Consider the following 25,614-nt stretch of genomic DNA (forward strand, 5'->3'; position numbering starts at 1 on the left):
TTCTTGGCACTAGTACGTCATTGTTTACCAACCTTTGTTTACCTCGCGAATCGATGTCTCTACCATACAATTATAGCAATCATGAGGCGATCTACTAGACAGAAACAGCCAAAACGATTCTTTGACGATATAACTGTACCCAGAGAACATGAACAGCCAAAAAAAGCAAAAAAATCGGCTCCGGAACCACTTGAAACGCGTCCCGCAGAACAGCCTCCACCACAGGAAGTTAAAGAACTCACCGACCAACCAACACCTCAATATTCTCCACCAATTCAGGTCCAATTTGTGCCATTCAACCTTCGCTGGATAGAGAACGATCCATTCTCTCTATTTATGAAGTTCCTGGGCGAATCAAGTGTTATAGCGATTGTGAACGCGATAAATGTAAGGGCGACTAGCTTAATGGGGCCCCACCAACGTCGAGTGCGATCCTGGCACCCGTTGAGCTCTGGAGAACTTCTCTGCTGGCTAGGAATTCTATTTTATCTAGCAAATTATACTGGCAGAAGAAGAGACTATCAGTGGGATCGATTGCGTCGATTTATGTCGCAGGAACGGTGGGAACAGATCCATCGATTCCTGACCTTCAATATCGACACTATTCAACCATCACAAATCGACCAATCTTAGGGCTTTTTACGATCGAGATTAGAGCCTATCTATTCCACTGTTCGCGCTAATTGTTAGGCTGCGATTTATCCATCGTCCTGGCTATCTGTTGACGAGGTAATGGTGCCGTTCTGTGGCCGTTCTAGGCACACCGTGAAGTAGAAAGGTAAGCCCATTAAGGAGGGCTTCAAGGTGTGGTGCCTAGGCTGTATAGGCGGCTACTATTACGATTGGCTATTACATAGCCCTGTGGAAGGCGCAGAAGGCTGTAATCGCAGACGACCGATCGCGTTTGCGCGAGATGCCAAAGGGACCCCTATTATGCTATCGGAGACCTTCCAAGTGCCAGTGGTACTCCTGAAGAGACTGAAAGACCACTATCCTCACCGCAAATGGCTAGTGTTCCTGGACAATCTATTTCTCAATCTTAACGTTGCTCATACGTTACTAGCCCTCAACATCGGCGTAATGGGCACGACACGCAAAAACTCAAAGGGCCTACCTGAGAAGTTGCTCACGCTTAAGGACCTCAACCAGGCACTTATCTATGGAGGATACGTTGCAATCGTCAAGGAGAACGTTCTATGCTTTGCCTGGCAGGATAATAACATTGTCCTGGGCATTACCACAGCGTTCTCGCTTGATAAGGTCGGCGACTTTATCGTTCGCGACCGTAGACGACCAGGAGATGCCTTAACAAACGCCAGGATCGCCCTACCAGTGTTCGGCGATGAATGGGTTAAACCACTACCTATTCCGCTCGCGATCGACGCCTATAACCACAGCATGAATGCTGTCGACGTGGCTAACCAGATCCGATCAGGATTCAGCTGCCACTGACAATGTGAGCGCCGTAATTGGCGCCCACTAGCCTGGTGGTTACTAGATGTGTGCCTGACCAATTCTTTCGTTGTCTGGCGTTCCAGGCAGTCTCAATCTCGCCGTAATCGCACCCACTTACGCGAGCAGTTTAATCAACAATTGATCGATTCGCTCCTTATGAAAGGCACTGAGCACGAGGTAGAGAGGCGTCCAACTAGGAGGAGATGTGCCTGGGGCTCTCGACACCCTGAGGACTGTCAACAGGGCGCCAATGAGCATAAAACAGAGCGTCAACAACGTCGCCGTCGTCGCCAGAACGCTCGGCGGCCTGCGTTGGCCGAGATAACTAACGGATCTCGCGCCACCAAACGCTCAAAAAACACGCAATTTGGCTGCAATGCCTGTGGGGTGAATCTATGTATCAAAGGGGGATGCTTTCGTAAATACCATATAGATTTACATAGAAATTTGCTGTGGAATAGTATTTGATGTCTAAATCTATCCCCGTGGTGGCATCGTTTTGCCAAGTGCCAAGAAAAAAAGTGCCAAATCCACGGAACAGGAGATAGCATTTGTTTTCGGATGACCACAATTTACAAGGGGAGTCCGTACGGCGTTTCGAAGCACACTGGTTCTACGTGCCGTCCATTGACGTGCAGCGCGGCAGATAAGGGCAGGATTGCATTGCACTTCTTCGTCCGCTCGGGTAGATCCTTCAGCGGTTACTACATGAATAATGGACCAGGAGGAACCATACTCGTCTCCACAACACAAAATATCAAGTTTGTGACCGAGGCCAAAAACGGCACTAGCAGCACGGGAGGGAACATTTAGATACCATTAGTCAAAACCTTATCTCGCCTCTAAGGACTACCATCATCCCCCTGAGGACTGCTCCCTTTGTGTCGGCGGCAGAGTCGACAGGAAGCAGACTGCCGACCAGGATTCAATTCTCCCATCCCTTCTTGGACATGGAGTAACCCCGTCTGCACTCCATGTATTATAGATAGGACCTCTTGATCGCGATGGGTGGTGAATATGGCCTCGATTGCTTTCAACCTCTCTAGACACTCGCGAAATTCCGAATGAGGCGACATGGTGGGTGGAGGATGGAAGGATAACTGCGGTAGAGGAGGGGAGGATAGCTGCGCTGAGTGGAGGATGGGAGGATGATAGCTGGTAGCTATCTACCGCAGCTATCAACCGCAACATCTATCATCCACCCACCGCAGCATCCATCATCCACTCAGCGCAGCAGCTACCTTCGCGTCCTCCACCTATTAGCTACGGTGGAAGACGGGAAGATAGCTGCTGCGGTGGATGGATGATGGATGCTGCGGTTGATAGCTGTTGTGATTGATAGCTGCGGTGGAGGTTGATGGCTGCTGAGGGCTCGGTGAAAAAGTTGCAGTTTCGCCAAGAGGAGGTAAATCGACGCCCAGCTCACCCCGCTTACGGACGAGGGTGACGCCGCCCTGCGCTCACCCCGGTCGCACGCGAGCCAGGGTGAGGCCAGGGTGAGCCCGGTGACGCCTCACCCGTGTCTCACCCACCGTGGGGGCCGCGACGCCTCGCGCCTAGGCACCAAGCGCCCGCCCCTCGACTCGAAGTTCACCTAGGGGAGATGAACGCGGCTGCTGTGATTGGCCTTTCGAATGCACAGTCGTAAAAACCACCGTGGCTGCCAGCTCAGCCAGTTAAACGAGAGGACGGTTTAAAAGCGGCGTCGCTAATTCCACACTCGAAAGGCTACTATCTTGACTAGAAAGACCTTTAATCGTCTCAGCGTACTACCTGTCACTTATAAATCCGAGTCTACTCGCCTTTACTATGAAGGGGATAGAAGATATATTAATAAAGAATCCCTTTCCCCGCTTTCGCGAGTTTCCCTTTCTTCCGCCTATCTCTCTCGACGCTACTATCTGTTCGCTCTGCTGTCAGTGCTGGAGGTTCACAGCAGGAAAAGCTGGTCTTCAAAGATAGCTTACTTGCCGCTGACAGGCAGTGGTGGTGGTATAGCACTCTTAGCGTTCTGTTCTCTCTGGTGGATATCGAACTGGAGCTGTTTGTTCGCTGCACGGGAGATTCTCTCGTCTTCTCTCTCCTTGCGCCGTTTAGCCTGTTCAGCCAGCTTTATCTCTCGTGCAGTTACACGCATACTCTTACGCTCCTCGATTTGACGTCTTTTCTCAGCCTTCTCTTGGCCCTCCATCTAGTGCCAGGTGCTAAATCTTAGCGCAGAACTACCTTTATATGCACCCCCCCCGTGCCTAGGTAAAGCTGTGTTTCCCTCGCGTCACGGAGTTGTACGACTCTCAGACGAAGCCGGCTTTATGGTCCGTGTTCAGAATCCTTCGCCTCGCCGTCTGGGTTAGACGTCTGAAGAAGATCATACGCCTCCTTGCTCATCCCCGCAAGAATGAGATTGGCCGCGGAAACTCGCTTTTTGTCGTCCCCTTCGTCACCATCATCAAGGACCTCCTCCTCTTCTTCCTCCTTCCCCATACTCAACTGATGCCAATCTGCTCTGAGTTCCGACTTCAGGACAATCTTCGTTTTCAGCTGCGGGAACCATTTCGCATTCCATTCGAAATACCACTCAGTTCCGATAACGTCATAGGCAATGGCGAAAACAAGCTTGTCGGTGATTTCGCCTTCCCTGCGGTGACCGGCGTTCTTCACAACAGCCCCGGACGCCTCCACCTTCGTGGCGTTGCCGTCAGTGGTTCCAAATTTGGCTTGCCCCGAATGGGAGCTGCGGTCCTTGGTGCTCCTCATCCACGTTGACTCTTCGCAAGTCAGGAATGCTGAGACCATGTAGGCTTTCCCGCCATTTTCGCGGACTAGCTGTGTCACCTCCTGCGCGAACCTGTCATTCTCCAGCAGTTTTCTAAACTTCCAGTCGTTTTGTGTCAGTGTGTAACGCTGAATCTGCGCCTTTAGCTCGAACGACTGAGTGGTATTGGTTTTGTTGGTATAGCTGAAGAGCTGCTCCAGACGAGCTTTCAAGGTGGTATTCATCCCTGAAGTCATCGAGGCTGTCGGCTCCACAGCAATAGGGTCGGGGAGAAGATTCGGAAGGACTTCTGAGAGCACGAGGGGACTAGGTTCATCGAGGTTCGGGATGAATTTTCGGCCGGGGTTCAGTGGATTGGCCACTACTCGGCACATGAGCGACGAGACGACATTTCCGTGCAATGGGTATGGTAGGACGAAGTATAGATTATCCATGACTGTTGTTTGGCACGCAGCGGCAAGCGGTGCTCTGTGGACTCTGGCGTGGTATGATTAAACGACAAGAAATTCAGAAGAAGCGCACTTCGAGTTCCCGTTGAGGCTCCGGCCGTGTCGCTGCAGCCTGCCCGGGGTCGGCGAATCGGCGCTCCTCCTTCTCCAACACCCAACGACGACCTGCATTCACACAGGCTTTTGCACGGAGCGACCTGGACTTTGTAGCTCCATGGCTTACTTCATGGTGACTGTTACCCATTAAACCAGATAACACCGCTGATGCCTTTTGAACGGAAGAACAAACAGCCCGAGCCTCACCGCCAGAGTCTTGACGTTCAACTCGCTTCGACGCTGATTCTCGCACCCAGCTCAAGACTCTAGACGCCGAGTATCTGTTCGGAAGAATTGAAGCACAATGCAGACATTAACCATCACGGCACTCCAGTCGACTGGAACATCGAGCTGGAGGGTAGCAGTGTCCAGGGAAGTTTCATTCCAATATGATGCAACCGAAAGAGATGTTCACGATCCTTTTACCTCTGAACAAGAGCGTGAATGCCAGTGGTATTTAGAGGAATATGCGACACGCAGTCCGTTTGAGGAAGGACGAGCACGGCGCTTTTCACAATCAATTGAAGAATATGCTCAAGATCTATTTCGCCAGCTTGATCTGCGAAGCGTCCTATCGTTGCACCACTCTCCGGCAGACAGGCAGCCAGAACATCTCACGATCGAAATTGCCACCCTTGCAAATCCGAACCCAACTCTTATCAACCAAGCAGCCTTTCATCGGCTACATTGGGAACTCCTGGAAACTCCTGAGCTTTGGGATTCTTTCTTCTCAAAGGTGACAGTGGTGCGAAAAGTTCCCCCGGATCACACCCTTACGCCAGAAGCTTCATCGCATACTCCGCCACGTTCTTCAAATTTACCCGACAAGCAGACATACAATGTGCTTCTTGTCGTTGCGCGTGATTTGCGGGAGCATGACAACGATGCACTTCCGGACTCGGTTCTAAATGCACACCTTCGGATGCAACCGATCCTGGAGACTTTGACAGACAGGCCTCCACTGAGGGTTGAAGTCGTACGGCCCGGAACATTCGCCGCTCTGGAGCAGCACTTGCGGCACGCCACTCAACTCCACGGGCCTGGATATTTTGACGTGGTCCACTTCGATATGCATGGCATCGTGAAAATGGTCGCACAAGGCTCGCAAAAAAAGCTGTACGTCTTTTCCCCATGTCGCTAACGCTCAATCTCACTCATATGTTGGCCACTGACTTTAAACAGATCCCCAAAAAGCTTCTTGAAATTTGCTCATCCTGACCTCAGCGGACGGCTTCAGCTTGTCTCAGCCTCGCGGGTGGCGGAGCTTCTCAATGACCATCAAATCGACAGAGTCGTATTGACGGCCTGCAAGACCGCGACAAGCGGAGACGGCATGGACGCAAACTTGGCCAAAACATTTGTGTCGAAGGGCATGTCCGACGTCCTAGGCATGTCATTTGAATTCCTGAGCTCTGCGACGACTACGTTTGCCGAAACGTTCTACCGCTCAATCTGTGCTGACTTGACATCCTTTGCTGAGGCATCGAGCGAGGCCAGGGGAGCCCTTCGTGCCGATGCTCAGAGAGAAGCCAGATTTGGGATCATGGTCCTAGTGGTTGACTGGTATGTCCCAGTGACCTATGCGTCTACGGTTGATCGTAGATCATCTTACCCTGTCTGCGTGTCTTCCCAGTCAAACATACGGACCCCCGCAAGTGGAATTGCTACGAAACCGACGCCTGATGCGGCTTTGTTGGTTGGCCGTGAATTCGACGTCCTTCGACTGGAGGCAAAATTGGCAACTAATGCTATCGTGGCCATGGGCGGGCGCTCAGGCACTGGAAAGTCACGCCTACTGCGGCATCTTTCATATGTTTGGGAAGCTACCAGATTTGCGGACCGAGTCCTTTACGTTGATGCGAAATTCGCTTCCGGTAATGGTCAAACTCTTCTTTCAATGGTAATCAACAAATTGCTCTGGTCTGGTGTTTCTTTGCCTCTTTCCGAAAGTGACGATCGTATCCTCTCGGAAAATTGGGAATTCTTCGAAAGAACGGCCCTCGACGAACGGACGTCAACAATACTCGTCCTCGACAATTTGGACGATGCTCTTCGATTGGTCGAAGCCTGCGACGCGAGTAATATCAACGAAACCATCCTACCGGATCTTCAGAAGTTGTTTAGCATTGCGCGTCGGGCGCCGAACACTTTGAGTTCCAGGAAAAGCCTGACCATACTGGTCTCGAGTCGTTGGATCGCAAGCCGATGGTGCAATCTATTCGAGATCGAGCTCCCTTACTTTCTGCTCGGCGGACTCCGTCTTGCATCGGCATTAAATCTTGCGCAGAAGATTCTTGGACCTCCTGTCAGAGAAACTCCATCCTTGATGGCCGAACGGGTTGATGCTTTGGAAGACATTGTCAATTTGCTGGACCGATTACCAGGACCGTTATTTGTTGTCTTGCGGCAGTTCCACAAAATGGAAATGCCACTGGCTGAATACTACAACGCCCTTCTGTGCGGACGGCTTGACAGAAGACTTAAGCTCGGTTCCGAAACCGAACAATTCGAAGTCGGAGGGAGCACGTTCCTCTCGATGTTAACACCAGTGCTGGAGCCTCGTCTGATGAGCAATTGGTTTAGCATACCGGAACCAGTGGCACTGAGGACCTTTTATAGCTTGTCGGTCTTTTGGAACGAAGGCCCAGAATGGCATCGGTATACCGATCTGCTGGTGCAAACAGGGATCCTCGAGGGAATCGAACCTGCCTCGCCAACACACGAGAAGGATTTCCTGGAGAAAACGGGAAATATTATTTGGCATCTCAAGGATCTTGACGGACTCGATTATGAAGGAAGCAGTATTACCTGGATTCATCCACTGCTTACGCTGAGTCTCCGGAACATGATTCAGGATGCAGACCCAGCATGCCATTACCATTTACAAGATGCGCTAGGTCCATCAATCTGGAAAGGTCTCTTCGCGGAGCTACTCCACGGAATGCTTCAGCGTTGGAAGGCGAAGAATGCCGGGCACACTTCATTCGCAGGGCTTGCGCAATCGTCGAAGAGCGGGAGGCAAAACCTGGCCTTGTGCATAGAGGCATGCCTGCATACGCCACTCCGAACCAACGAGTGGCCGCTCCAATATTTCAGCAGTTGGGTCTCTCTTTACCGCTATACGATGACTAGTCGCGAACAATCGGACTTCTTGGCGTCTTTGAGTAGGGCGTTGCGGAAGGTGGTCAAATTTGTGGACTCAGACGATTCTCCTGAGCTGAGAAACTGGCACTTGATTTGGACAATTCTTCATTGGATCTATGAAATCGTTCGACCAAACATCTCCTGGGATGGCAATCAGAAGCAGGATGAGTTCGCCACCCGACACATCGCCATTGCGAAAGCGGTCTTCGCCAGATCCAAAGCGTACTGTGCAAATCTCGAACCTATTCAAAAAGCAATCGCTCGAATCTACAGGCTCGAAGCTGTTATTTTACTCTCGCATTTGCAAATCGACGACGCACAAAAGGCATGGGCCAGCCAAAATGACATCGAGGACAACCTCTACGGCATCTGTAAGGACGAAGACTTCCACCGTTTAGACCCTGGTCAGCTCAATACCAAGCCTTGGGCACAAGCACTTCTGCATCTACGTCGTTTCCTCTGGCATCGTATGGTCAGCATGTTGACAGAGCCAGAGAACAATGCCAGAGACGTTCCACGTGAATTCTTCGGCAGGCTCATCGATACAACTTCCAAAGACTGGGGAGATATGCTGCCTGTTGTGGAGCGAATGGGATACCTGCCTCCCGATATGTCTTCTCAAACAGCTGTCAATTTGTTCATGTCTGGCCAAAGTTCGACTCCTGGAAAGCAACTCGATAGGCTCGAAGCATACCTAAGAGACGGGAATACAGAGAAAGCGCTCTCGACCTGCCAACTTCTCTTACAACCTGCATACGAAAATGGCGATTGGGGCCAAATCATCAAGTTGACCACAATGATGTTGGACTCCTCGCGAGATCTGATGTCGATCCCAGAAAAATGGTATCAACTGCACAGCATTGCCGCAATCAGCTCATTCCATCTCGGCAACCATCGTCACGCAAGCATAAACTTCGCAAAAGCGGTACACATCCATCCGAGCGATTCGGTTATAGGAGAAGCTGAGAACTTCTTAAATGGCGATCCGCTCGCTCTTCTCAAAACAGGGCTCGGATCGGTTCCCCCTTCGGGCTATGCTCGCATCTCTATTGCCGTTGCGCTATACCTTTGGCTCCGGTGCGATGCCGAATCTGCAAAAGTAACCCTCAATCTACTTTCACCATTTCTCCGTGCGACCGCGGATACAATCCAGGAGCTATTCACGGACATCCTGCAACTTCGCTCTACGATGAGCCAGTGGCCGTTTCTGGACCTGCAAGTCATCGAGACCGCCCGAATGTTTGAAGAGATTGAAAGCATAGTGTTTTGTCGAGACGAGGGCACTGGGTGGAAGAATCCCTTGCAGAGAAATTGGGTTTACTTTGAGGATTCAATATGGCCGCTATATTATGCTTGGGAGGCGAGCAATGGGCAGGAAGCGGGCAAGATCCATCTGGGGCAGGGCAAATCAAAATGATAGTTGCCAGGCAGTTGGGGGAAGTCATCGCAATCTAGACAGGTGGCTTTGAAGTTCCTTATTCTATTGATATCCCATTTTCAGGTCCCGTAGAGCAGCCTCCTGAAATACACTGATGTGGTGAGCTCCAATCATACATTCTCTGACGACGCCGGCTTGATTGAAACTCCACTCGACATTTGGATTGAGCCCATGGGCCATTGGAAATGGGCCTGTCCCACGTGTTGGATGTTACATGTCGTCGACAAGAATAGGCCGGCAAGAGAAGCCGGAATGTCGAGTCATCCTCACATGCACGTTTCCAATGGGTGATTTGGTCTGGTCTGAGGCGACGTCTCGATCGAGAAAGTCGGCCTTGCGCAAACCCCCCATGTTGGAAACCGGTTGAGTGGGTGGCCACTGGCATGTTGTCCCTAGCGCCCGGCTCGAAGCTCAGAATCAGTAATCCAGTCCCTGATATGATTTACGGTGAGCGTGTTTAAAAGCGGCGCCGGCCGGGTGAGGCGCGAGGTGAGCTCGGCGTCGATGGAACTTCTCTTGAGCCGCCAAGACATAACGACAAGTTGATGTCGTTAAGTCTTGGCACGCAGCACCTGACAGTCGCCAACAAGCGCGATCTCCAGTTTTTTTCTCTTTAGCTCTGGGAGAGAGGGTGAGAAAGTAATAATAGCAAAATGTGTGCAAAGGAGGGAGGGGATTATCCTCATCTAACACAGTTGCCCGATCCACCCCACCAGCAACTGGCGCGATATTCGGCCTGTTTGCAAGAAGAAGTAAGGAGAACCAGGCACATTCGTGATGACAATGATGCCCTTCGGGCACCACGATATCGTCTCCTCGAAATCATCTCACCTATCAATTGTCTCAAGCGTAGAATACATAGCCACTCAAAGGAACAGTGTTCTCAGAATGACGACTCACAACTACGCTCGCCAGACTACCTGTGTATACGCCATATGTAGCTGTCCAAGGCTCTCGAGAACTCTATCAGAGCGTTCTGTCTCGCGACAGGACACCGACGTATGTGTGTACAAAATGGCCAACTACATTATCCTTACAGGCACACGTCTTGAACTTGCCATGACGCCCACCAGAGGACACCGGCCAAGAAGCAACAACTGGATCCGCGGTCCATGATTAGAAGAAATCCAAGGCGGACACACCTCCCCCCCTGTCCCCTGTAGGGCGTGCCACGTGCTGCCTCCACACCGTGTCGTGGGATATCTTTTCCTTCGAGCCACGAAGACCCAGAGACAGAGACAGACTCAGCCTCGAGGCCGACTTTGATTTCGATTTCGATTTCGATCTCGACCTCGGTCTGTCTTTCTTTCCCGCGGCGGCGGCGCTCGTCGTGGACGGCGCAGATGGGACTTTCACGATGGCGCCGCCGAGCTCACCGGGCTGTTCCTCGGAGTCGACGCTTCGGTCCCAGCAGCCTGTGCATATATTGCCTGTCCTTCCTGTGCTACTGACATTATCATCCCTGCCGCCCTCTTCGACAGGTTGGACGTCGTGTCTGTCGGGTCTTGCAGCGCGCGAAGCGTCGTTCGGGCGTACTTTGGCCTTTTCGCGGATGTTCAGCAGCTCGGCCCATCCGATCAAACCGCCGTTCTCATCTCGTCCTGCAATGTCGGGTTGGAGATAGAAGGTGGGGCGTAAGGAGTCACTCGTTCTTGCTGGGCCATTTGGCGCAGGACAATCACGAGCCACAAAATTGCCGCAGGCAGACGAGACAAGACTTGTAACGCGCGGTGCAGACCGGAGAGGACTCCGGGGAGGCGGCGAGATGGCATATTTTTGTTCTTCGGCGTTCTGACTTTCCCAATCATCATCACAGATGTATACGCTCCCATCGTTCGGAGCATGCCAGGTAGGCTCCCACGGTCCTATGCTCTCGAAAGGCACGCCCGGTCGGTGTGGCCCCACCACGACTTCCTTGTTTGGATCCTCGTTGCACCAACACCTCTCCTCCCGTTCCGCAGTAATGGGAGAAATAATACCGTCATCAGGGGCCAGTGGCGAAAAGGGGTAAGTTCCGGGAGAAATGGGCGACACCAGTTCGTGGATCGTGGACCGGTCAGGAGTAGGAACGTTCATCCCGTGGTTGTAAGAATGAGAGGCGGCTGGTTCCCAGTAACTAGAGGCCGAAATCGACACTTTTCTAGGGGGTGTTTGTGCCGGATCTGTTCCATGGCTCCAAACTGGCGTCACTGGATATTGGAGAACAGACGGAGGAACGGAATCCACTCCTTGTGTCCTGATTTGGTGTGCTAAGTGCCTAGCACGTAGGCGAGCTGCTCGTAGGGAGTTCGATCTGCTGAGGCCTCGCTGATGATATAGGGGGTTGTCGTCTGGAAGAATGATATCAGCACCCACCGCTTGGCAAACTGATTGAAGAGCGCCGGGCGGGGAGATATCTCGAGGGGCGCGTAGTCGCTTCAACGAAGGGAAGCCGTTGTGGGAGATTGAGAGTGCAAGCTGCATGTTTGGCATCCGCCGTCCAGCTTCAGAAGCATAGTTCGGGGGAGAGGCTTCTGGCGACTGGGATGGAATATCCCAATGGAGAAATTTCAGAGACCCCGAGGCAAGGACTGGTTGGAACAGCACTCCCACTTCCTTGGGCCAGGACGGCACGACATCAGTTTGCAGGATGGTGAACTTCCACAGCCGACTCAGGCTGGCAAAGATTTTCGACAGCGTCAGTAAGCTGGCGACATTCTGATGAAGCAGACTCAGCCGCTCAATCTGCGCCGCATTGGGGTTCGCCGCCCACTGCATCAGCCCTGCATCAGTGATCCCTGAGCACTCCTCCAGGCGTAATGTAGTGACCCATGGCGGCAGTGAGAGCAGTGTCACGTCATGAAAGTCGTCGGCGTCGAAGGAAGATATGCACAAGTTACGCAAAGCCGGTAAGGAGTGGAGAACGCGAATGACCAACTCGTGCTCGATCACCCCGAGGCTACCTGGTGAGCAGAGCATCAGCGTTTCGAGGTGTTTCCACCGCCGGTGGTAAAGTTCGAACTGGTAGGTCTGATATCCATCCAGAAGACCCGGCGGTAGTTGGGTCTGACTTCGCACACTGACGTCTTCATTCTCGGCGATGATCCAGACATGCTGCCGTAGCTTCGTCCGCGTTGACAGCGCGTGCGTCAGCCTGTCAAAGGTGTGATTGTAGAATGCAACGAATCCGGTCAAGGCTTCCAGGTTGGGACATTCCATGACCACGGACGCCATCGTGCAGAGGTAAGCATCATACTCGGGATTTGGACTCCCACTGGCCAAATAAATTGGTGTATGAGGATCTGGCACGTGTAGGGTCCTGACCAGAGCGGCGAGGAGTGGTCTTGAACGAAGCGTAGACCGCAGACGTATCAAGCGCGCTGCTCGCGAGACTCTCCATTTCCGAAGCATCGAGGGATCGTCCTGGCCGACGATCTGTATATTGGTGTACCTAGACTATTGAGGAGGAGGATGCGAGGGGGATGGGCAAACTCACAGTATTCGTTGTGCGTCGGAGAACCATGCCTTGCACGTCAGCTGTGCTGAACTCAAATCCCTCATGTAGCATGTTGAGCACGATGGAGATCCAGGACTCATATGGAGATACCTGAGATGATCTAGGACAAGATTGAGGATCGATGGTGGAATTTTCTTCCAATTGACTGTTGATGTTGATAGCGCGAAGCGCGACTTGATCCTATGTCGTGGTGTCGACGAGGGTCTCAAGGACGGCAGCGATTGCGTTCGCGTCGCTGGCGTACTACCTTGCATTTGCTTGATATATCCAAATGACAATAGCTGAGCTTGGGACACCAGAGGAGAACATGAATGGTCGTAGCGATCATATTGGGCGTCCTTTGGTCGTTCTTCCATCGAGTGCCAGTGTATGCATCAACGCAGCTTAGATGGCTCGAAATAAGAAAAAGATATGAGCTCTTCAAGTCTGCTTGAAGTCTTTCAGCTTCACCGAAACGTGAGCCACCGTTTCATCTGCTAATGGAGCACTTTGAACGTGTTGTTTGTCTATGCCATCAAAGGAAAAAACCTCCCCGATAGGGGTTCACCAGAAAACCGCGGTTGCTAATTGGTATAGGGTCAAATAGATACCAAGGCGCGTAGATAAGGAAACATCTATCTATGGAAAGGCAGCAAATATAACCATGGCCGTGGCGAACGGATACGAAAGTTGGATGTTGGACCATGAATTCGGCACAAGAAACTGGGAAGCCATCTCGGTCCCGGCCAATAAGAACTCAAAACATCAGACTACAGAGTTTCAATGCCAGGTTCGTCGTCGTCGTAGTTCTTATTGGGGCGCTTCCGATATAACTGTGCTGCAGGAGAGTCAAGTGTAGTCGACTACATACAGCCAGAGGGCTGAATAGCGGGACAGGTTTGGCCACGACGGGACAAATCTGAAGAACGGCAACGCAAAGCCCCGTCCAATGGGTTATAGTTGGACTGCCAGGGAACGGCAATCATCTATCTGAGGACATTCTCCTTGCTTGAGTATTGTACATGCCATGTTCTGCCATGAATTCTGGGAAAGGCCGATTGGAAAAGTGCCTGGTTGGATTATGCGTAGAAATTAACCCTGCAAAATCTAGAGTCAGTCTTCCTGTAAGTGGCAGATGGGGATCATGAGAACGCACGTGTCTTTCTTCTTTGCTTGCACCTCCGCAATGGCTTCCACATATGCCTCGTGATTTACTTTTGATTGTCCCTTGCGAAGCGCAATCATGCCTGACAGAAATGGTTAGCGATCTCGCCAGAGCGGGACGATGAACGAGGCGGACGACTTACCTGCTTCGACACAGACGGCCTTGAGCTGCGCACCCCCAAATTCATCCGTTGACCGCGCCAATTCATCAAAGTTGATGTTGCCCTCGTCGATGGTCATTTTGCGTGAATGGATCCGCAGAATCTGCGCTCGGGATTCCTCGTTTGGCAAGGGGAACTCGATCTTCCTATCCAATCGACCAGAACGAAGCAAGGCAGGGTCCAGAACATCGACTCGATTCGTGGCGGCAAGGACCTTGATTCTTTCGTCTGAAGCAAAACCGTCAAGCTGGTTGAGCAGTTCCAACATCGTCCGCTGTACTTCCCGGTCACCGCTCTTTTCCGAGTCGAAACGTTTGGTACCAACGGCGTCGAGTTCGTCGATGAAGATGATCGACGGAGCCTTCTCCTTTGCGAGGGCGAAGCAGTCGCGGACCAACTTGGCACCATCACCTATGAACATCTGCACAAGTTGGGGGCCCGCGAGCTTCAGGAAGGTCGCATTTGTTTGGGCGGCGCAGGCTCGAGCGAGAAGAGTCTTACCCGTGCCAGGAGGCCCATACATCAGTGCACCCTTTGGCGCTTTGATGCCGAGCTTCTTGAACCGCTCCGCCTCTTTCATCGGCCAGACCACCGCTTCCACGAGCTCTTCGATCTGTTTATCCAGACCACCAACATCAGTGTACTTCTCCGTCGGTTTCTCATCAACCTCCATCGCCTTCACTCTGGAATCGTATTCAGCGGGCAGGGTATCCAGGACGAGGTAGGAATCCTTGTTGACTCCAATAAGATCGCCGGGTTTCAGTTTGTTGTGGTCAACCAGGCCGATCAGAGGCAAGAAGATGGTCTGACGAGTGCTTGTCTTGATCACTGCCGATTTACCCACTCGCGTGGCGTCGAGGTCAATGTTGGCGCCTTCTTCAGCTGCTTCAGCTTCGACGTCGAGGTCAAGGAGTTCGACAACGTTGCCCACGAGGTATGGTAATTGCCTGGACACGCTTCGTGTTAGCCACAGCTTTTCGGCTTGATGCAACCAGACATGTCCCTGAAACTCACCGATTTTGCTCGATCTTGTCCAAATTGTCCTTGATCTTCTCCTTCATCGTGCTCTCCTCGTGCTTTAACCGCTGGAACTCGCTCTTGAGGATCTTCATTTCGTTTTCGAGTAGTCGCCGCCGGTTGATGATGTCTCTGGTACTTGACTGCAGAATCTCGTCATCAATGTATTGTTCTTCCTCATCCTTTTTCGAGTCTGCATCCTTCATCTCAGCATCTTTAGCATCGCCGTTGGACGCCGGTTTCTTGTCCTTGTCATCGCCCTCCTTTCTCTGCTCCTTCTCATCGCGCTCCATGTCATCGAGATCCTCTAACGTCGACATGTTGAGAGTTTCTGGATCGGACCAGGAATCGGTGCTGTTGGATGATGATGTAGAGATCGAAAGTAAGGGAAATAGGTTGAGATTCTAAAAGTCAAGCGGTGTGTTGAAGGTTTTATGGGCGGTTGAATTGATTACAATCCTCCCGAGTCGAGATGGAAGCTCGCAGTTGAGGTTGGAGAGTCGCTGCGGCAAAACCGCGGCTGCAGGCTTGGCACCATTCTTACCGCGTCACTCTTCGCAGCCTGACCTCAAGCACCTACTCTGTACGAGGTACATACGTGAGAACCAGCCTTCTTACCCTGTCCTTTTCAGCTCATCCTGCTCCGATGCCATGCCTCCCTATGCAATTCGTCTACAATACCCAGACGGAATCCCTGATGATCCTGCATGAGCACACGAATCCCATTCTACCAGTGCATGCAAGGAAGGAATATTGATGACAGATTAAATTCTATTGGTACTTTTTTTTCTTTGCAGTCTTTTTGGAAGCGAATGAAAAAGCGCCCATTGCAATCTATCAGGGGTATATGCCTTCCGAGCATCAAGTCTCGGCCGTTTGAATAAAAAAGACGACAGCAAGGTCCATGACAACGTCAACCGATGTGTCCTGTGTTTCCTTTTTTGCCCAACACCACCACTACCCGTACTCCGTACAGGGTGCCTCTGTGGTTTCGTGCAGCAGACTCTTGACCGTGAAAGGGCCTTTTCGGGCCCAGTTGGACAGCCGTGTAGCACATTTCAACCTCGTTCATTGGACCCCCCACCTCGTTTCACATGGCTAATTACAAGAATGACGATGCAGCAAACCTCTGTGACAATCCACCATCCTCCGCGATGCCGTGCTATGCAAGCTCTGACGCAAGCCATGATCCGTTGGCATCCTTTTGTGTCAATTGAAGTCTCATAAAAACACGGTGTAATAACTGTGAAACAAACAAAGTCTTTGAATGGAAGAAAAACAAGCCCCTGTGTGATGCCCCTTGTGCTGATGAAAACCTGACGCCAGCCCGATAATAAGCCCTCTCCCGAGTCGGAACTTTTGGTGACTTTTCCTGCCATGAAAGCGCCGCCCGGGCATGCCCATCGTCAATGTATAGTGAAAAGAAAGCTTGATCTATTCTTAGGAGAGTTGCTCGCTTTAGATGCTGAATAACGAAAGACAAGAAAGTGCCGGTCGTAAAAGGTCGTTAGATTGGGAAACTCGATTAGAGAAATTTTCGTCGAGGAGGAGCAGTTGACCGGAGCTCCGACAAGCATGACGGGCCTGATCCTCGCATAATCCCGATTTTGGTTCTTTGAAGGCGAAAAGGTCGATGATGGTAAAAACAATACCGAACACCCCGGTATGATTCAAGAACTTTTTGAGCCGGACCCGGATCGCTGAACGCTGGAGTTTGAACAAGTTAACCCACCACAGTTTGCATGGTGTATCCCGGGTGATTGAAGTAGTAATCCGAGTGTTTGGCATGGAGACTGCAGCCGCAGTTGGGTCCGTGAGAAACCCAAGTCGGCGTCAGACCAGATGCATAGCCAAAGGTCTGAGCATACGTAGGCAGTTGATTGCGCTGAGCAGTGTATGCCGATGCACTCTCAGAGTGGTACTGCTGGCGCCCATATGCGGGAGGAGCGCCTGGTGTGAAAGCCCAAGAAGCATTGTAGTAGTCTGGCGTGGGCGGGCCACTGTGCGGGGCAGACGGTGGTGAGTATTCCGAAATATACGCACGAACCCAACGGGTATCGTACTGTGAGCCTTGTTGATACTGAGGTGGAATGGGACCCTCGGGGGACATCAGGGGTTGATTTTGGACGGCATGATGGCGATGAAGATTGGTCTCGATGGGGGCGAGCTTTTGCAGCTCCTTGACTTTGGCCAGCTGGGCTTTTTCTTCGTAGGCATGCCAGTGCTCTACCCACATGAAAAAGCCTTCCTCTTCATCGTACATCATACCATGGATCTCCCAGTTGAAGTCCGTCAACCACTGCAGTTCCATCATGTTTAGCTCGTGCACTGGAATGCTGCTGACTTCGGCCCAGGAACGATTCTGGAAGGTGTTGTCGTCGAGGAATTTGCTCCCGAGGAGGAGGCAGGTGGTGAGCATGCGGTAGACAGTGCCAGAAGAGGAGGTTGATTGTCCACGTTCGTTCACCTGCTTCATCCGAGAAGCCAAGTAAAACAGCCCGAGCATGATCGTAGAGCTTGGCAGGCGAGTAGACGACAGAATTTGAGACACGTATTTGCGGAACTGGGTTGTTGGTGCGGACTCTGGTGTTACACTGTGGCAGAGGTTAGAATCGGGCATTTTAGACCTGGATCTGCGGTACTCACAGTTTCTGGGATATCTCGGCCACGAAGCTGGACATGAGGTCCATATCATAATCCAAGTGTTGCGCGACACCCCCTGTAGGCTTTTCCTCCTTAGGCTTCGACTCGGTGTGCTGTGCTCCATAATGTGCAGGGAAATGATCTACAGCCTCGGTGACACGGATGGGTGGGAGAATAGGCGCTCCGACGTGGTTTGCCCAGTAGGACGAACCATGCATGTGGTAGGGTTGCGGATAGGGATATTCTTGTGACGGGTGAGCATGCCCGATTCGCGAAACCTGTCCAGCTAGAGACGGCTGAGCAGTGTAGGCTGGCGGAGGCTGATATCTATCGTTGTAGTCTCTGGATGAGAGCGATCTGCGTGAGTGATAGCCTTGCGAAGGATAGAAGCCTTGGTCAGACACCGCACTCAAGGGTGTGAGATAGGTGGTCTGGTATTCCGGAGGCGTAGGGGGAAGTCGTGGGTGTTGGGCAGCTGCCCCCCAGCTGTGGTAAGAAGGCATGCTCGGTTGGGGAGGTTGAGCAGAGCAGACAAGCCGTGGGCCCTGGTACCGTTAGAATTCCAGTATTTATCGGGTAGAGAGATCCGTCCTCACCGTCTGCTTCCGCTGAGTGCGCGGCCACGCCCTAGGCGTTGAAGCCGGAGCTGAAAAGCTGGTGTTTTAATCCCACTCAAAAGCTGGTCATGGATGGAGGCGGTATTCTTGTCTTATCAAACGGTATGGTCGAACAATGTTATCGCAAACGAATGGAAACAGCGATGAGGGGAGCCTGATCTATCAGACGTAGTCGTAGCTGTTCCGGCGGATGACGGGTTTGACGATCGTGGGTGGTGGTAGACAGACAGGAATGTCTCGCGGATTAATCTAGGTTGAGCAACACTCGAATTCGGGTGACAAGACTTAGTGAAAAGCTCGTCGATCGGGCTGGAGTTTGGTGCCTTGCAGGGTGGAGGGCGGCGACGTAGAATGAGTCTCGTTCGGGAGGCAGCCTGCAGGCGCAACGAGTCAGAGAACGAGAACACACGGATAGAAAAGGCAGGGTGCTCGATTTCGATATCAAGTGTTTGCTTCTTGACAGTGAGAAACCCTTTGAGGATGGGAGATGATCATACCAAGTGCTGTCACCTCGGTGCGTGATGGCTCTCCAAATCAATCAACAATGCACTGCTACCGCGAAGAAGCAGCAGGTTCGATGTTGGGCGTTTGTTTGAAAGGAAGTACAGGCACGGAGGGAGGGTGTTGTGACGGAGAATTTGAGCGTGGACAGACGGGTGCGCCCCGAATTTGGCAGCACACAGCCACTAGGAACGGCAAAGACAGGAGCGCGCAAGCAAGGCCAGGAAAAATGGCTCTGACGGGGCTCGTGACTCGCAGCTCAGCGTGGTCGTTGGTCAGAAAAACAAAAACCTTCCAATCTGGCCACCAAGTCACAAACGAAATGGTTTGAACGGTGCCTGGGACGACGGGAGGCTTGCGAGACGTAGTCGGTATGGCGAAGCAGGCCCAAATATCGGTAGCCTGGCGACAGTGGTGCCGTGGGAAATTGTGGCAATCAAGCTGACCGCAAGGAGTCGTCACCCAGGAGGTTCACTTTGAGGCAGGACGTGGGCCCGGGCCCGAAATTACCAATTCGAAGGGCTGGGTGGGAATATCCTGTCGGACCGCCGAGAATAGCAACGGTGGCTGCACCAACGAACAACGACTCAGACCGTCGGTCTTTGGGGGGGGGGGAGTTGGTGGACGGTCGCTGTTTGACGAGGAGGAGAGAGGTTTCGTGAAGAGAAAGATTTCAGGAGAGGAGAGAGGAGAGGGTTAGGATGGGAAGAAAAGGCAAAAAGTGAATTTGGCCCAGACGATGAATTGAGGTCGAAAATTTGAGCTGCAGCGGCCGGGAGAGGGGAGGGCCAGTGAAAGGGAAAAAGGAGTGGTTGAGGGAGACCCTGGGAAGAGCGCAGCGAGGTGCGAGTTGAAGGTGTGTGAGTGGAGGGCGAGGGAAGGGAATGGCGGAGGGAAGAGGGCGCGGGCGAGCCAAAGGCGAAACCGAGGATGGGCGCAGGACGATGGGCGACGCCAGGGCTCAAAGCTAGCTTAGGCTCGTTGAATCTGGGCTGGGTTGGGTAAAGGCGGCTGCAGCGAAGAGGAGTCGGGAGGGCAGGGAAAAAGCAGGAAGGGGAGCGGCGGATCATTCGTCAGAGCCCTTCTGGAGGGCCACCCACAGGCACCCACAGGCACCCCAGCCGCCCATAGGCCCGTTGAATGGCCACGCGGGACTGCACGAGGGGATTTTGGCCCAGTCAGAAGACCCCCGACCAAGCCAGGGAAGACCAGAATAATGCAGTCGGGGGGTGTGGGCTGACTTGCTCGTGTGTGCTGCTGGCGACGAGGAGGTGACGATCAACGTACCACTACGCACTATCTACAGTTCCCTGATCGCTAACGCTTCTATGAGCCCTTTCTGCTGTGGGCGAGCATGGAGTTGCGGGAGTCACGGACGGCTGCTGGGCGTCAAATCTTGAGGTGAGTGATATCCCATGGGCTTGTTCGTTCTAGCAGCAGCAGGGACCAAAACAATTCACCACAGCGAACGAGCCATTAATAATTGAGAAGCCGCTAGGCGCCAAACAGGACTAGCGGCTGCTAAGAGGCCCCAAGTGGCCCAAAAGTTGGGGTCAGGCCTCGATCAGGTCGCTGCATCTCTCTGCGACGTTGAAAGCCACGCCGCAGCCAATGACAGGAACTGGTGCTCAGTCTGTGCTCAGTCTGCGCTCAGTCTGCACTTATTCGACTGCGTTTCTCCGGTCCGTCCGAACACCGCCTTGGCCTTTTTTTGATTTTGCAGTTGCTCTGCAGTCTGCGCCCCTCGCCCCCCTTACGAAGATCCCCAGTGCAACGCTCGAGACCGGCGATGGTCAGCACTGACGACACCGGTCCAGTGCCCTTGTTCCTCAACCCCCATGTATTCACCTCTCCTTCAGCCTTCAGCTGCGCGATGCAGTTTCAGAGTACGGACCATCAAATTGCAAGATGACCACTGTTGATGCGGTGGCTTGGTGTGATCGACAAGACACTCAAAATGGTCACGACTCCGCTGACTGCTGGTAATAATAATGACTGATCTGATTGTCAACCATACGACTACTGGGTATTCCGTACTCTCTATACGAACGGTTCATCCATCCTCATTAGTAGGAGTTAGGCACCTCTCCCTCGAAACTTTCCCCTATTGTGCCGCTTGCCACTTTCAACCTGACGACATTATTTGTGCACAGCATGCGAGGGCCAAGAGTGACTCGCAAGAAGAAAAAGCCACCCCGCGTCACCGTGACGAGGTGTGAGAAGATGAATATGCATGCATGGTTTTGCCCCCCCTCCAACAGTGACCCATTGTTTGCCGCTGTGGCTCTCACTTCAACACGTCAAGTCATTGGCATTTCCTGTTTCATTTGGGCCCCAACGTTGATGCCTATTCTCCTCACCCACCTGCACACTCCTCTACCTCATGTGTGCACCTGTGTAAAATGCCACTAGGCGCCATCAAGCATCCAATATGTGTGCTTGTAGGACCAAGCACCGCTGACCGACATTGCCCCGATCCGCTTCAGGAAGCAAGGCCGCCACAACTTACTCCTTAGTGCTGTGCATGCCTCGACGTTTCCATTTCGAACACGGCTTGGTTCTTACGTACGACGACATCATCGTGCGCCCGCCCCTCACGTGGTCACAGTGCCAGCGCCCCCAAAGTGCAGCTGAATAAGATGCCCGTGCTCTATCAATGGAACACCACACACAATCCGGCCCATCGGCTGTGTCTAGCTCTGAATCATCTTCGATAATAGCCTTTTGTGGGAAGAGAATACGGAGGGAGCCTTTAGCCTTGAGCACACGGTAGCTTCTCCTGCATTTCTTGCTCCCGTGCCTCGAGAAGAGTGCGGTTTGCCGCGGCACAAAATTTTCGGGGGTCACAGCACGCCAGTCGATGCCTCGACGAGAATGGGTTGCATTCGAGAGAGGCCATTGGTCCAACAGATCGGAAGATGCCCAGGTGAGTCGGGATGGGGTTGAACACGTCCAATCATAATCCTAACGATTCTCTCGTTCAAATCACCGCCGGAAATCGGTCTCTTGCTGCACTCTGCCTCGAGGAATTCTGGAGCTCATCATTAAACACGCCCCTCTTCGTTTCCCCGACTTCGACCGATTTTGAGTTTGGAACTTCCAATACGCATCCATTCCCACGCGCACAGACCGGGAGTTGCAAAGCCCCTGGACCCTGGGACCCACTGTTGTTCCAGTGGCCGTTGCAGGGAAGCATGGTTAGCATATGGAGGTTGGATCGGATCCAAGCAATGGAAGGCTGGAGTCTCTGGTCTCAATTCCTTCCAAATCCTTTCCTCGCTGCCGAGTCTTGTGTCCAAGCTCATCCTTGAGAACTTCGGCGTCTGATAAAACCCAATCCGGTTGCTGTTGCGTGCGGTGGTCCGACCGACCGAGGCTGTTTGTAGTGTCGTGTGCGCAAGATTTGTATCGGTGCTGGTGCGAATGATCGGAAGACGGAACCGGTTGAGATGTTCTCACAGATTGATTCCGCCGACAACGGTGTTTATGCTTTGCTCCGCAACATCATCTCACTTTGGAAACCATTCAAAGGATGGCAACAGGCGTGCTCTGAGCCCGTCTTCCCGTTCTGTATGCCACTTTCCCCGCCATTCAGCTTCGCGTGATCTGGCTTCTTCAAACGCGCGTAGACAGTCGGCGGGAAGTTCTTCGAGGATGCTCACTGGGATAGAAGAGAGGCTATTACCTTCCTCGGGGGTACCAGGCGTCCCGTACCAGGACTCTGGTGCCGATTCGAGACACAGGTCATGGATTCGGAAGTTTCGTCCATACACTGGGTCGAGGTGAGGTAGCCGCCCTGATTTCTCCAGGGCTTCAGTGTCCTCTTGATCGTCGACAATCTCCCATCGTGCATGAGTTGGTTGCATATGGGCGGGGTATTGCATGACGTTGGTATGTATGTCGTAGACGCCATTGATGTTTTCCAAGCGATTTGCCGTCAATTGCGCGTTGAATCGACTGAACCGACCGAGTTAGTTCGGGTTTTGGTCTCTCGAAAAGTTGGGTACTTGCCTGGCTTCCCTTGCATGTTCCAGCATCCAGTTGTCGCTTGTTACCATGATCTTTCGCCGCTTGGCCTCCTGCGCCTTGGCAAGGGGAAGAGGGACACTGGGCGTGTTGGTGTGGTAGACTGCACTGGCACCATGCCATGCTACATATTGATTCCGATTGTAAGGCTCTCCGGGAGGTGGCAAGCGATCTTCTGGGACAGCCACCTCCCCTTCGACATCACCACGTTCCCGTGCTTTCTTGGTCTCGTAGTCATCAACTACCTTTCTCCCTCCGATGACAATCCTGGCTCCAAACTCTCGAAATACAGACCGAGCCGTCACCACTCCAATTGCGCGACCTTTATACGAGTGAGGGATCAAATCTCTTTCGATGAGATCCCGCTTTTCATCGTCGTCAATGATGATCTTGTAGAGATGCCTGTGTTTCTGGAAGAAAAGATATGAGTCGCGAAATCCAATGCAACGTGCCGGTTCTGTTGACAGCATGTAAAGTCTGTCGTCTCTGCCGAGAATGGTGAACGTTCGCACCCGATATTCTCTCCCGCCGAGCAAACAGCCATTCTTGTCAACCTTTTGTTCGCCTTCCGGATCTTCGGGCAGTAAGACTTCGTCATTGACAATTTCCATTGGATTCCCATCGTCGTCGAGAGGAGCTTGCTGTGGTCGTGACCCTCCAGCTCTGTATTTAGCCCATCTGCCACCCCTGTGACCTCGGAAACCGCCTCTTCGCTTCGGAGTGGCAGTTTCAGAAGCAGCATCGTTATCTCCGTCTTCCGATGCTGTAGTGACACGATGCTTTGGAGGCCTGCCCAGTCTGCCTCCTCGACGTCCACGCGGTAGGGGAGGTCGGCCGCGGCGAGGAGTCGCCGATCGAGACGGTTGCTCTGACCCTCGTGAGGGAGTCGGTGCTTCTTCTGCATCATTCATCCCATCTTCCTCATCATCATTCTCTGCATCTTCGTCGTCATCTTGTGGTGTAGGGGCTTCTGCAGGTGTAGCATCTGGCATGTCTTCGTCTTCGTTGTCGGATATGTTAGGGATAGGAGTTCCTTGCCCAAGTTAGCAAATGTGATCAAGATAGAAGGATTCATCAGAAGGACACTTACGCATCGAAGCTTGAGCAGCTTGCGCAGCAAGACGTGGACGCCGAGCCATTGTGTTGACGAAACCCAAATCGAACTATACGATAGCGATCTTTTCGTCTTGAAGGATCTCCAACTTGCGACTTCAACTTGCAACAAGCGTCGAAAACGCGCCACGCGAGTCAACCATTCATCTTGGCGCATATGGCGGGCTACAAAGACAACTAGTGCAACTACGGTCGACCTCTTTTACGCTTCGCGCCAGGGCTGAAAAAAAGGTCACACAGATCACGGCATTCTCAATAGGTCGCTGGTATTGCTTCTCAATGCCACCTCACTTTGGACCAAGATGAGTAACTTATCCCAAAGCTTTCGTGTATTAACTCTCAAGCGAACAGAGGATGCGAACGGCATATCATTACAACGCTCCCCAGTCGCAGTCTCTGTGATCACTGGGACTTTTGCTTTTCAGCCTTACCACCAAGTGTACGACGATCGTATCTTGAGTTACACGAGTTACACAACATCTTGCCGATGTCTTTCACATCCTATTCCACAGCAGCTGGTCATCTGCACAATCTGACCCCAGCCATGCCCTGAATAGAAAGTCCAGCTCAACGGAGAAGGTCGTATGCGCCGATTACTGGACGGATATCGCCCTCTCCCGGCAAGCCAGCGTAACTGGTTCTGGACTCTTGGTCTTTCACCAACTGATGGGACAGAATGAATTTGGTTCAAGGTCGAATGCCTTGTCGGTCGAGGGTGAACACCCTTTGGGCGATACTCCATTAATTGATGGGTTATACAGAAATTTCTGAAATGAGCGGGTCAGACAATCAAAAGAAATTTCCACTCCAAAAAGGATCCCCCATGAAGCTATGGAGATATGCGATAGCCTACCAGGATAACCGAGCCGGCCATCGCTGTCCAGATGCGTTTGGAGCTACAGGGCAGGGCATATGACATGGCGGGGCTTCCGAGACGTTGCATGTGCTGGGTGCTGGGGCGCTTAGTCGCTGCTGGTTGAACAGGATTTTGGGGACACTTGCAGCTGACCGAGAACCGCCAAAGCCACATGCAAATCAATCGCGGCTACTATTCTTATTGCCTGTGAGTCGCACCGACGCTGATGCTTGAGCAACGAAGCATATTGCTCAACAGTTTTCCGAAGAGGCATTCAGCTGGCCAAGACATTTCCTCCACAGCTTGTGTTTGACCAAGACAGACATGAGGACGCTCGAAAAGGCATGAGTGTTTAAGTTCCAGGCCAGGCGGAAGTCAGTAGGATCCTCCATGTGCCCATCGCCGTGCCCGCTATGCCGCTGTGCCCATGAGCGATGACGTCGTCTGCTCTTCTTTCTCTCCCCATATCTTCTCGGTCCACCGCTCATCCACTGGTACACCTGCAGATAACCAGGCATGGACGAGCACGACGAATGCCCTGGTCTCGCCGTCTGAGTCGCCGTATACTTGTATGTCTGTGTCGTAAGCCCTTGCTAGCTTGGTCGAGCACAGCCTGGCCCTGAGTGGCACATGGTGTGTTATGAATTGGTAGGTTTCTGATGGTGCCCGCTCGCCGCAAAATT

At 52.4% G+C, this 25,614-nt stretch overlaps 6 protein-coding genes across 6 annotated transcripts; 1 reads left to right on the forward strand and 5 right to left on the reverse strand.

The window, feature by feature from the left end:
* Nucleotides 1-2,288: 2,288 nt before the first annotated feature.
* Nucleotides 2,289-2,707, reverse strand: PV07_11969 (uncharacterized protein). Its single transcript, XM_016399450.1, has one exon. It carries the CDS (start codon nucleotides 2,644-2,646, stop codon nucleotides 2,311-2,313), a length of 336 nt encoding a protein of 111 aa, XP_016244012.1. The 5' UTR covers nucleotides 2,647-2,707; the 3' UTR covers nucleotides 2,289-2,310.
* A 1,058-nt stretch (nucleotides 2,708-3,765) lies between these two features.
* PV07_11970 (uncharacterized protein) lies at nucleotides 3,766-4,707 on the reverse strand (the record flags this gene model as incomplete). The annotated part of the gene is made up of 1 exon (XM_016399451.1): nucleotides 3,766-4,707. The coding sequence occupies exon 1, from the start codon at nucleotides 4,663-4,665 to the stop codon at nucleotides 3,766-3,768; it is 900 nt and encodes a 299-aa protein (XP_016244013.1). The 5' UTR covers nucleotides 4,666-4,707.
* Nucleotides 4,708-5,080: 373 nt separating this feature from the next.
* Nucleotides 5,081-9,337, forward strand: PV07_11971 (uncharacterized protein; the record flags this gene model as incomplete). The annotated part of the gene is made up of 2 exons (XM_016399452.1): nucleotides 5,081-5,892; nucleotides 5,959-9,337. The coding sequence occupies 2 exons, from the start codon at nucleotides 5,081-5,083 to the stop codon at nucleotides 9,335-9,337; spliced, it is 4,191 nt and encodes a 1,396-aa protein (XP_016244014.1).
* A 4,017-nt stretch (nucleotides 9,338-13,354) lies between these two features.
* PV07_11972 (26S protease regulatory subunit 6A) lies at nucleotides 13,355-15,646 on the reverse strand. Its single transcript, XM_016399453.1, has 4 exons — nucleotides 15,173-15,646; nucleotides 14,141-15,105; nucleotides 13,990-14,080; nucleotides 13,355-13,931 (listed from the first exon to the last, which is right to left on the reverse strand). Exons 1-4 carry the CDS (start codon nucleotides 15,493-15,495, stop codon nucleotides 13,913-13,915), a joined length of 1,398 nt encoding a protein of 465 aa, XP_016244015.1. The 5' UTR covers nucleotides 15,496-15,646; the 3' UTR covers nucleotides 13,355-13,912.
* A 280-nt stretch (nucleotides 15,647-15,926) lies between these two features.
* Nucleotides 15,927-19,797, reverse strand: PV07_11973 (uncharacterized protein). Its single transcript, XM_016399454.1, has 4 exons — nucleotides 18,933-19,797; nucleotides 18,415-18,809; nucleotides 17,822-18,363; nucleotides 15,927-17,769 (listed from the first exon to the last, which is right to left on the reverse strand). The coding sequence occupies exons 3-4, from the start codon at nucleotides 18,319-18,321 to the stop codon at nucleotides 16,899-16,901; spliced, it is 1,371 nt and encodes a 456-aa protein (XP_016244016.1). The 5' UTR covers nucleotides 18,322-18,363; nucleotides 18,415-18,809; nucleotides 18,933-19,797; the 3' UTR covers nucleotides 15,927-16,898.
* Nucleotides 19,798-21,149: 1,352 nt separating this feature from the next.
* PV07_11974 (uncharacterized protein) lies at nucleotides 21,150-24,170 on the reverse strand. Its single transcript, XM_016399455.1, has 3 exons — nucleotides 24,053-24,170; nucleotides 22,948-23,995; nucleotides 21,150-22,893 (listed from the first exon to the last, which is right to left on the reverse strand). Exons 1-3 carry the CDS (start codon nucleotides 24,099-24,101, stop codon nucleotides 22,446-22,448), a joined length of 1,545 nt encoding a protein of 514 aa, XP_016244017.1. The 5' UTR covers nucleotides 24,102-24,170; the 3' UTR covers nucleotides 21,150-22,445.
* Nucleotides 24,171-25,614: the final 1,444 nt, after the last annotated feature.

Source organism: Cladophialophora immunda (assembly GCF_000835495.1).
Source record: "Cladophialophora immunda strain CBS 83496 unplaced genomic scaffold supercont1.7, whole genome shotgun sequence".
Taxonomy (NCBI): domain Eukaryota; kingdom Fungi; phylum Ascomycota; class Eurotiomycetes; order Chaetothyriales; family Herpotrichiellaceae; genus Cladophialophora; species Cladophialophora immunda.